Source organism: Diadema setosum, chromosome 13 (assembly GCF_964275005.1).
Source record: "Diadema setosum chromosome 13, eeDiaSeto1, whole genome shotgun sequence".
NCBI classification, from domain to species: Eukaryota; Metazoa; Echinodermata; class Echinoidea; order Diadematoida; family Diadematidae; genus Diadema; species Diadema setosum.
Window position 1 is genome coordinate 19,008,188 of NC_092697.1, and position 12,776 is coordinate 19,020,963.

General features: G+C 37.9%; 1 protein-coding gene across 1 annotated transcript; it reads right to left on the bottom strand.

The window, feature by feature from the left end:
- Positions 1–1,782: 1,782 nt before the first annotated feature.
- On the bottom strand, positions 1,783–9,899 carry LOC140236779 (UMP-CMP kinase-like). The gene is made up of 8 exons (XM_072316713.1): positions 9,851–9,899; positions 9,597–9,658; positions 7,887–7,961; positions 6,020–6,163; positions 4,373–4,513; positions 3,335–3,411; positions 2,300–2,396; positions 1,783–1,845 (listed from the first exon to the last, which is right to left on the bottom strand). Exons 1-8 carry the CDS (start codon positions 9,897–9,899, stop codon positions 1,783–1,785), a joined length of 708 nt encoding a protein of 235 aa, XP_072172814.1.
- Positions 9,900–12,776: the final 2,877 nt, after the last annotated feature.

Genomic DNA, 12,776 nt, shown 5'->3' on the forward strand with positions numbered 1-12,776 from the left:
CATGATACATGACTATTCTCATTTTGGGGGTTTCGATTCCCCTTAATGCTTCTCTTTCTGTTTATTACAAAACATAACATACGTTTGAATGATTAGGTAAGGGAACTGTCACAATACCATGTAACCAGCTCGCACCAATCCTGTTTTATTATACCCTAAGACGGCATGACTTTTTCAGGTATCTATGAAGTCACTGATCTTTCTCCTTTACTTTTGTTTTTCAAACAAAGACAAAAATCAGTCTTCATTGCATTTGCGTCGAAACAACATACCTGTAACGTCTCTTATACATTGTCGAAGAGAATTCGAAGTGATTTTTTTTTTGTCCTTGTGTTCACTGTTTTTTTTTTTGTGTGTGTGTGTGTTTGTTTGTTTTTTTGTTTTTTACAGCTGAGATGTAATACTTAGTAGTTTCGTCGTCATAATATTTGCGGGTTGCACTAACAAAACAACAGCCAAAGAAGCAATTCACATGAACTGTTCTTACAATCTTCCTCCCCCTCTTCACAATTGCATGAAAGAAAAAGCATAGTAACAACTGCAAAGTTATATGTGCCTAAACAGTCCAGAACCACTGCCGACTAAAAATGAAATAGAACGTATACGTTCTATTTCATTTTTAGTTGGCAGTGGTTCTATGCTGTTCACGTAAATGTTACTTTACTCGTTTGATACCGCGGTACTTATAGAACATTTAATACAAATATAACAATGCTATGAAGTCTCCGTCAAGCGGAACCATTGCCTCAATACATAGACGATTTGGATGAATATTCTCAATTCTACATGATGAAAGTGGAAAAATACGATATATTATCGGTAATCTATGAGTATTGCACTTCACGGAAAATAGCATGAGGATTTATAATAAACGATCTGATTACCAATCTTTCGGTCCATCGTGCAATATTATTTGACATATGGGACTTGAATAGGATTGTGAATATCTAAAAGTATTTGGAATATACCATTGCCAATAGCACTTGTTCGAAAATCGAACTTCAGGTATACAGTGACGATTGGGTTTTCCTTGTTTTAAAAAAAAATCATCACCGAGGGGGGCGTTGCATGCATGTTTGCTTTTCAAGCGATATCTGTTGGATTCGTGACCTTTCCCAATTCTGTTTCAAGTCTGATGTTTATGAGAAGTTGGGATGCAGCATAGAAGTACAACTATTCTATATTTTCAGTTGTTCTATATAAATACAGTATACCGGTAATTTATTGTTGCACACCATAGCTTAATGGGAAAATGCCGTGGAAAGTCCGTATGGTAATGAATGCAACACATATCTGCACGGACATCTTACGAAATACAGATCCGACGAATGTGTTTTATCATTATTGTTGACAGTAATGGGTCGATGCTTCGTTCCTGCATGAGGACCCAATATGCATGCAACTGCGACAAGTTTTCATTAATAGATTATCCTGTGGGGATCAACGGATAAGTCTAATTTTGGATATGACATTTTGAAATAATTACTTGGATATAAATACGTATATATGCTGCATGCACAAAGTATAGCTAATGAATATGAAGTATCATAATCACACCATTACAAACTGGATTGACTGATCACACCCTTCATCTTGTATACGTACGATGAAACCACGGATTTCTATAATAGGTAGGCAAAATTTCCTGGTCGATTATTGTACCCACTACACTATGGAATACTGCTGAAATGAACCCTAACACGAATTTGCCAGAATCAGCTCTGCACAACCATAATGTTGATATTACTATTCCGTGCTCCATGCTGTCATCGCTTCAGACGATCACAACGGTCCACTCCTGCTGTATCCAGCGTCCTGGAAAACGGCAGTCACGGCTTTGAACACCTGGCAAAATTTAAAAGGAAGGCAGTACGATAGCCCCGCCCACATAATTTCATATAGGAATAATATTTCTGCCAAATCATGATTGTTTTCACTGGATATTCATACTTTTACGGCTCATTATTGCAATACTAAGAGAATGTGAAGTGAGATTTTGCTGTAATGTAATCCGCAAATCTACCCAATGTAGCTCACCTGAGTTAGGCATCCATAACCATAAAATAACTTTTAAATCGAGATGAAATGGATGTGGTACATTCTTAAGGATATCACCGGCACTCATTGCGGCGGAGGTTAAAGAAAAATGGAAAAAAAAAATAAAGTTGGTTATCTATAGTCATAATCATCATCAAAATTTGAGCGACTTCTTTAACCTTAGATTACATAAATTCAAGAGAATGCATTTTTCTTCTTTATTCTGATTGAGTAATGACCAAGACCTTATAGTATTCGATACCTCATGTGCACTCTTTTCTGCGTCGATCTTTCGAACCTTGCTCAGCTTGACAAGTTCATCAACCACGGGTTGGGACTCCGTACGGTATGTAGAATGCCTATCAACTCAAGGAAGAGATAAAGAGACAGAAAAGATATTGAGGGAGAGAGAGAGAGGGGGGTGGGTGGGAGAGAGGGGGAGAGAGAGAGAGGGAGAAAGAAAACGTAACAAGGTGAAAGGATGATCTGCTCCCTCACAGTACTATTCTTACATTAATCATCCTGGATCGACTTAAAGGGGATGGCTAGTAACTGATCAGTGGGAATCAGAGGGAATGCTGGGGGATGATTGTTCCAATCCTTGTGGGTTTCATTTAAGAGTACATTATAATCTATTGTTGTGTGAAAATTATTTGCTTCAGAATGGTGTCATATTCAAGTAATGTGCAGTTTAATGTTTCCAGTGACGGGGCGATTAAACTGCACATTACTTGAATACGAGACTATTCTCAAGCAAATAATTTTCACACTACAAAAGATATATAATGTACTCTTAAATGAATCCCACAAGGATTGGAACAATCATCCCCCACCATTCCCACTTGATTCCCACTGATCAGTTACTAGCCATCCCCTTTAAGAAGACAGTTCTTAATTGCGCCTTTGTTTATTTGAGATCGATTGATCTATATTTAGCTCAAAGCAAAGTTTATGCTAAATCACGGATTGAAATTAAGGGTATTTTGGCTTTGTCAATCAGAATCAAGTAGTTTTGACAGCTTATCAACACAAAGGACCAAAATTGGTATGTATTTCCTTTACTATATACATATCATGATCTATACAATGATCACTCAACCTATATCACTATTATAATTATTCTCTCATAGACTTGAGATCAGCAACTAAATAAGAGAAATAATAAATTGTCTGAGTCACGGTGCTTAGCATAAACGTTAATGTGGCAGATGTCGGACAATTTTACTGTTGTTGGTTTTTTTTTAATAAGATTCACATAATTTTGCTTGTTTTGGTGGCAAGTAACAGCAGTGCATACCTTAGTCTTATTTTCTCTGCGCAGTCATCCGGTCTCTTTCCTGCTTGAGCCCTGCTCATAATACGCGCTTCCGCCGTCTGTGAAAATATGTCAGAAAAAAGTTTCATTTTGTTCAACAAAAAGAACGTATAAAACTTAAATATTAAGCTCGTGAACATATCGTTATCATTCTCATATATCTTCATTACAATGATGATTTTATTGAATTATATTCTCATCACATCACCATAGACTCATGTAGTTAGATGCCTTTAAACTGTCTTCGGTGATGAGGGACAAAGATTGGAAAAACACAGATGGCTACAACCAGCTCTGGAGAGTCTTCATTTATTTTGTGTATATTTATAAGAGATTTATATAGCATGAATCGCCTATATTGACTGTTATAGTAAATTCATCTCTTTAGCAGAAACAGCGGGATCATCCCATATCACAAGATCGAAACCCACGAGTTCGACATTGAATAAAGGTCCATGAGTCATTTACCATCCACGAGTCATACCCATGAGTACAACACTATAGGCAAATAAGTTCCATGAATCCGACACTAGGCAAACGAGGCCCACGAGTTCGACATTGAATCAAGGTCCATGAATCATACAATCCACGAGTCATACCCATGAGTACGACACTGGGCAAATAAGACCCATGAGGCCGACACAAAGCAAAAAGGCCCACGAGTTCGACATTAGGTAAACACGACGCACGAGTTTGACTATATCATGAGGCTTAATGTGACGGTCTCGTGGGCCTTTTTTGCCTGGTTTCGGACTTATAATATGGGCCTTATGTGCTTAGTGTCGAACTCATGGGGTGTATGACTCGTGGGCTGTAAAACTCATAAGCTGTATGACTCAGGGCCTTTATTACTCGTGGGCTTTATGATTCGTGAGTGTCAAACTCGTGACGTGCATCCGAAAGGACTTGGTGTTCTTTCTTTACCATGCGAGCAAGTAATTCATCTTCTGACTATAATATCACGACTGGCAGAAGTGTATATTTTACGTTCATAATTGACCTACGTAGTCCAAACATCACCTTCTCTTCGCAGTCAAAAAACAGGGCAAATTTAAGGGGCATTTTGTCAGCCATTTCCGAATTCCATGTTCTCAGATTTTCAGGGTTTCCCGGGAATGCGTCGATGATAAAATTGGTCGACGGATTGTCCTCCATCATGCTCTGTAGAAATAATTGGAAACAACAGTTTAAAGTTGTTGTATTTTTGCCCATCACTTTATCTATCATTGATCTAATAGGCCATCATCGCTAATTGGAAATGATACATTTATGATAATACATTATATAGGTTATGCCCGTCGTTAGGCGGCAGGGGTGGATCTAGCTTTTTATAAAGGAGGGGGTTGGGGCGGTATGCGAGGGAGCGTAGCGACCGAGCCCGAGCGAGCGGAGCGAGCGAGGGGGGGGGGGGGGAGGGTGTGGGAGGGGGGTTTCCCCCCTCCCACAGTAGGGAGAATTTTTGAAAATCTGTGTGTGAAAATGGCGTTTTCTTGCATCTAAAACACCACTATTTTTGGTATAGAGGTCATTGCCATAAATAGAAAAAAATACAATTACAAGTTTTAAAAAAAAAGATAAGATTAAAAAAAGAATGGTCGCCGGATTTTTTTTTTTTTTTTTTGGGGGGGGGGGGTTGCAACCCCCCCCCCCCCCCCCCCCTCTAGATCCGCTTCTGGGCGGTATTATACGACCCAGTGGCGATTATCAACGGTACAACGACAATGACTTTGTAATCTACATGTATATCCACCTGCCTTCTCCAACGTAAATGAGATGGGCATTTTAGGTATGAATGTGATGACGAGGATGTGAAAGTGTGGTCCCATCAGCAAGGATAATACTGTTTTCAATAATTGTCAGACTTCCCTCACTGTTGATAAACAAAGTTGCATTGAATGAAGTTGAAGCTCTCGATTTGCGCAACCTAACATTTTCCATACAGTTGAAGTCACACTGTACATAAAGTTTGAGGTCATGATATCCACATGATGTTGAAACTGTTGTTCCTCCAGACAAGCCGATGGCAATGTTCTCTAAGTTTTTGTTGGTATACATTTTTATTGAATGAGGATATTACTTGATTTACAAGCTCGAATTCCATTGAATTTCTTTGAGAACAAGATAACAAAGAAACTGTTACGACGAGAAAATGAACCAAGAGTTAATGCAGAACATTAATATCCACTTCATGGAATATTGTTTAAGTCAATGGAATTCAGATGAATAACATAATATTTCTATGAATAAGATAATATGTAAGAACACCGTATTCTTGATGACGGCAAAGAGAAAGGGTTTTTGCTGAGCACTGTTGTACGTGCTAACAAAGTCATTATAGTCACGTGACCAAAGATGACCCATCGATGACTAAATTACCATATAACGTGCTCTCCCCATCCATGAATCACACTTTCATCGGTCTTTCGGGGGTACTTTTTTTTTATTAAAAAACAAACGAAAATCAAACAAACCGAAAACAAGAAAGAAAAAACAACAACAAAACATCATAAAATGCCAAGTGCTTTCCTACAGTAAGTCAGAATATAATAGGACTATAATCATGTTGGTAAGTATGAAAAGCCAATGGTTGCCAAATAGCTGTGAAAGAGAAGGCGTAGACAGGTAGAGTAGAGAGGTATGGCTATAGATACAAACATGAAGCTGTACCTGCTTGATGAGTGAAACGATATATTTCGACGGAAGGAGCTGACCCTTGTCTATGAAGCCCTGCCAATCTTCTTTCTCATCGAAATCTTCTTTCATCTTATCTCTCACTAACTCACCCACGGCTATGTGACGGAAGCCGAATTCCTAAGAAATGATTAGGCCAGATACAAGAAAATCAGCAAAATGACATATTTTCATTATGCTCAAAGCAGGGACAAGAAACATGCCATTGTAATCGGGGCCAAGGAACATTTCCATGTGGGTCAAGTGGAACACGTCCCGCCCCCCCCCCCCACATCTTCCTGGCTGCTGGTGGAGTTTACCCCTGCCCCCCCCCCCCCCCCCCCCATAAGGGCAGAGCCTCAGTTCAGTTGCTGTATAGGAAATTAGTCGTAATATAGATTTACTGAAACTGCTGTTAAGAGCAGAAAGTTGCAATGGAACAAATACTGTCGATAATGAGAAAGGTGATATCAGAATAGTAAACTGTATAGATAAAGAGAAGCAGCACAATCGTTCTTGTAATAATAAAATTCTATGGCAAAGATGAAATTCGGAAAGAAGTTGCAGTTGCTAAACTTTCAGCTAAAAACAGTAAATTCATACTAATATTTTGTGTTTTGGATACACAGCTTTTTAGGAGAGTTGAGTGGATAACATCGTCTCGTGTTATGCGTGCACTGAAACACGTGACATTTTTAGAATGCTTATTTTATTTCCTGATCCATGTCGGATTAATATGACACTTCTACCATTTTGTTCTGTGATTATACCTTACCCTGTTCATTTATAGTTAAACATGTCAAAGGGGAACTATACTTTAGTTTAGTATCCATCCAATATCGAGTTTATTTGGGACAGCACGAACTGATGAATGTGTGAATTCAAGGAACTTTGTGATGTCATTATACGTATATGTAAAATCATTCATTGTTCATGTAAGAATCTCTTTTGAGCATGCAGTTTCACCATTTCTATATACATGCATTATGTATACGTAACTTCACAAAGAACGTGAAGGATGCTTGGTAAAAATTACAAAAAACCCTAAAAAACAATGATAACACAAACAAACATGGGGTTATTACGATTCCATCACCACAAGATTCCAACCGGATACCGTCTAGCCTATACGACTATTCAACACCGTTGATAATATTGCAAACAAACTCTAATAAAAAGATTCTGCGTTTTATGTATCTGTCTTTCAGTATATCTTTTTATTTGACGTGAAAAGTCAAACCCTGACAAACGTTTGCAAGTTTTCATCAAGTGTGTGATATGTTCACTTTCGTATCTATACGATTTGAATAGGTCATAAACCCCAATTCATTTATCAATTACAAGCAGACCTTTGTCATTGGTGCACTTTGTCATAATGATAGAGGGCACCATGAATATCACATTCCTAAGTAATGATTATGAAATACCTTTGCTATATATCAACGCTATGGACAACTCCTGAAACTCTGCCAAACCTCCTTTGTCATGTTGCAGTGAATGTAACTTTTGTCATGGAAACTCCAACAGTTATACCCCTTGCCTTTATCTTCTTAACAGTTTGTCACTGACTATCTTTAGTTTTGTTCCACTTGTCCATTTTGCACGTACACTCTGGCAATTGCCTCACTTTTTGTGTACATGTATATATATAAAAAGCGAGTCGGGTAATATTGCTTGACGCCAAACGTATATCTTCCTGTTTCACAAATAAGCGGTACGAAATTTCGAAAGTATGAATAGTAATTACATATATACATGAGTATCGTGCTGTCTAACCTGAGTTTTAATGATGAAAATTGAACAGTGACGACATCATGATTAAATTTTACGTGATTACAACGCAAACAATCAAAACAGAACAAACCTTTGCGATTTTCCTGCACTGCGTGGTTTTCCCGGCTCCTGGCATGCCCAGAGCAAATATCACGTCATGTTGCATCTATGGAGGCAAAATTAACAAATACCAGAGTAGGCACAAACAACAAAATTAAAAGCTAGAAACTCATCCTGTCAAATCATTATTCCAGGCAAAATTAACAAATACCAGAGTAGGCACAAACAACAAAATTAAAAGCTAGAAACTCATCCTGTCAAATCATTATTCCAAAGTAATTACCTCTCATGAAAGAGAAGACAGTAAATAGAACGATTTGACTACTTAGAAATCCTGTTGTTTTTCATCACAAACCGTGCTAAACTACTAAGAATTTTTTTTTTCCTTCTTGTCCAATTGAGCGAGAGAGAAAAAAAAAATATTGGGGACAAATTACACACTCACATCCTAACGATTAGACCAGTTGGGTGAGCTGTGATATTTTTAGGGACAGGAGAATTTGCTTCAAAGTTTGATTTTTATACCCGTGAGGTCACTATATAGAGAACCGCGGGGGTGGGGATTGTGGAAGTTCCCGTTGCGCGTGGAATTTTGAAAAGGCGACTATAATAGTCTGTATGGACTTGATAGGATTGTGGGGGCATGAATCTCGTTCACGTTGATCGACCATGCATGTCAACATGTCGCCTGCTTCTTAAAGGGAAGATATAGTTTTGGTTGAGATAGGGGATTCAGATTTTTACGTCTGACTTATTATTATAAAATACGTAAGAGCATACAATTTGAAGAGGAATTCAAAGTTTATTTCTTGAAAATAAGTTTTGAAATGGCTGAGATATAAGAAACCCCAAAGTTAAACAAGGGGGTTCTAATTAAAAGGTGGGTCCCACCATTTATAAGCCCCCTTTGTTTTTGGATATCTCAGCCATGTCAAAACTAATTTTCATCAAATAAATTTTGAATTACTCTAAGAATTGTGTGCTCTTTCATATTTCATAAGAGGTTTCCCATTATCTCACAAAAAGTTAGAAACCTGAAACACCATCTCAGCCAAAACTTCATCATCACTTTAATGCAAACTGAAGCATTTCCATAGACAAGCACTTGTAATCAATGAACGTATAAACGCCTTGCAATCCAATGTTAGGCCTAACCCTTGGCAAATACATACATTACTACGCAAAACACTCACACAAGATCTTTCATTCTCACACATAAGTCACAAACACCATAGGGTGTGCATGGCATAGTAACGCATGCAGCATTATACCTGTCTACAAGTTAAGAGATTTGTCATCTTTCCCAAATGCAATAAAGTTATCATCATCATCAGATTATTATTATGGATGCATCTGCTGTCTATATATATATATATATATATATGTACGTATGTATATAAATCATGTAAGATCGCTTCTCACAATAATCAAGAGTTGGAGGACACAAAATTGTCGAAAAAAAGGTCAGTATAGATGTCAATTAGGCCTAGTATAAAAACCGTATATATCCATAAGTCCGAAATGAAATACACGGAACATATAGCTTTTTGGTACACTGAGGCACTTTCAATTCCTGAAAGCTCCATCATGATTCTTGAGTACTAATATTCCATGCACATTTAAGTGAAAACCAAGGCAGATATCCGTTGATCATGTATCTGAACGAGATGTGTATGTTGTTTGTAAACAAGGGTTATTTCCTCTTTGCCACTAATAACAAACACAATATTATGATTCTTACCTCATTATTGCAGGCTTCCATCTCCAGATGCTTTGCCCGACAGCGATTCCAGCTCCAGCGGGCTAAAAATATTTGTCCAAAAATACAATCAAAGAGAAGATATGAGTCACTTTATTGTTTATAGGTTAATATCACAGATGCGATGGTGTATATGTCATGAAATCATTGAAAATCCTTGCTGATGTTTACTGCCAAAAGTTGTCGCCAAATGCAACAGCAATTATTTCGTCTCGAATCTCGCTCATTCAATAGACCTGCCACGCAGCATGCAGAAGCTCTGTTGATATGAAGTGACATGGACATCCAGAATATGCTATGAAACAAATACGTTTTATGTGCTGATATTCCGGTAACGGAGCAATGATTATGTGTAGGCGTTTCTTGATCAGCTGTTATTTTGTAATGATAGTGACCCTGCTATGGCGATTGCGAAAGCGCCACCCATCAGAGCATGCCTTCGCGACTTTGAATGTGGGATTTCCCACACCGCCTTGAAAAATGTATACATCGGCTGTGTTGTGGAGTGAGCATTTAGATGTAGGGCCTATACTCTGTATTCATCTCAGTGGAAGGGATGACAACGTATAAGGACAATAAAATGGGTGAACATTTTTGTTTTATGATGTCATTGACATTGCCTGTGTGTTGTTCCCCTCTCCATTCCACTGTACGAGAAAATCTAATCAACTGTGCAGGATTAATGTAGCATGAAAATTAAATGAAACATTATGTTGTGTGTAGTCATATTATAGCAATATACGTATGCGTGAAATAGTTGTCGGTGTCGTTTCTTTTGTTTTATCTCCACATAAATATTCGAGCTTTCATTGTGATCTATCAGGTAATTTTTTTAATGATATTTTTATTGGAATTGCGTTTGATGTCACCATCGTTTTCACAATGAAACGATGAAACGAATGCAAACATTCGACTAAATCAACGTTATCAAACTGAAAAACTTCTACAAGATAAACAAATGAAAGGACAACATGACATGAAAGCCTGCTTAATGGAAAAAAAATATAGACAAAATAATGAAAGGATAGCATGACAATCATGAGAGCCTAAGTAAACTGAAATTTCATAAAGCATTCTTGAATTGATCAAACGAAATATTTTATTTTTTTTTTTTTTACATCAGAATCATAACCTATGTCCATAAATCCTTTAACCACCGATCCTCCACCCCTCACACTACCTACCTAAAAAAAAAACCGCTTCTGTCATCTTGGGAAGAATGATATAATTGAGACAAATAAGACAGTAGATGTCGCATGATGCCAGCTGGTGGGAGAAGCTTTCGACATCAGGTCTTCGTCATCTTTATTGTCTGTTTATACAAAATGGAATAGAGGTTTTGAGCATAACGAACCATAAAGAGTAATGAACATTACATTGAGAGTTTCAGCATGAGTTAACGACTTCAAATGATACTTGGCAACATATTTGACAATTACAAAACATTCAACAGTATATTACTGTAAGTAAATATATGATAATGGGTATATATTACATAAAGACATATCATACAATGAGAAATAATAAACAGAAATAAACATAATTATAATCATAACTAAACTCAATAATGTATTTACCTGCTAGGCAGACGCGTGTATTGGGTTGTGTTGTGGCTGTCTGTCGCTCTTATCCCGCCACATCTGTCTTTTTTTGTCTCAATATGCATATATATATATATATATATATATATACAGTTAACAACAAAAGTATTCATACCCCCGAGAAATTATTAGTTTTGAGCAGATTTTTTACAAGTGAAGGATGGAGTGATGGTGATTGGGTGTCAACTTTATACTTTTAGTTGTCCTCTACTAATTGACATTAACAGTTTCACCTCATTTGCATAACAATAGAAATGTTGAGATATTTGAATTTGGGCCTTTACAGAATTATTCATACCCTTATGAAAACACTGTCATTGTCATTCATTTATTTATTAGTGCAACTTTGAAGAGTCATTTTGCTTTGCCATTGGGTTTCTGCATGTCTTAAAAAGACATTGGTCCACGTTTTGTCAAAGGGGACCTCCAGTATTCCTGTAACTTAAGGTTTCAGAGTGTCAATACCGACATGTGATCTCTATAGCTACAATGCATAATAGATATTCATTCAATACCTTGGAAATAGTTTGTCTGCCCAAAAACATCAACAGTAATGTCATGAGACCATTACTTGTAACTACCGTATACCAGACTATTTTGTGTCTCTGCCAGAGGAGAGGCTCTTTTCTGGTTATTGTCCGTGGAATCCTGGGCAGTGAAATGCTTCAAGGAGTTTGTCTCAGTGTAAGTTGGATCTATTCCTGCCCAAGATGCACTTGGAATGTCTCTGATGTGATATCCAGGTCATTGTCACTCTTTAATAATCTCTCCATGGCAAATAAGGTGACAAATTTGATGCCGGGACATATCTTGAAGGATTTTGTTCTGTACTGAACAAAACGCACACCTTGGATGTATGCTGTTTAAGACATTAAATTGTGACTCTTTACCACCTAAGATCACTACAGACATGTCTTTAAATCTCTTTCATCTTTGCTGGGAGATGCAGTGTATTAAGTACTGCTAACCAATTAGCCTGTTTACTGAGAAAGGAATGTTAATAATCTTAAGGGCTTTTTACACTTGTAAATTTTTGCTTAGTCCCGTACCAACGGTGGGGCTAAGGGGGGGGGCCTTAGCCCCACCGTTGGTACGGGACTATCCTTAGCCCACTTTTTGTTTACACTCGTTTTTGCCAAAGTGGGCTAGCCCCACCGATAATCCCGTACTATCTGGCCCTGCAAAATAGCAGGGTTAGCACCGCAATTGCGGTGCCAAGCAAGTGAGTGTAAACAGAACAAAAAAATAATCCGGGGCTAAGCGACGGAGACGAAGTCCGACCCCCACTGACCAATCAGAAACGAGGTAATCAAGTGCTGCCGGTGCATGCATGCGTGTACGTGTACAGTGCACAGCGTAATCATGAATATTCATGTGGTTTGGAAAGTCCGGGGCTAAGAAATACGAGTGTAAAAAGGTCAGTTTTCTCCTTAGCCCCGGACAAGAGATAGTACGGGACTAATTGGCCACTGTAAAAAGCTGAAAAAATTGGTACGGGACTAACTGGGTCAGAGAAAGTCCGGGGTTAAGAAACACAAGTGTAACTAAGCCCCCCCCCCCC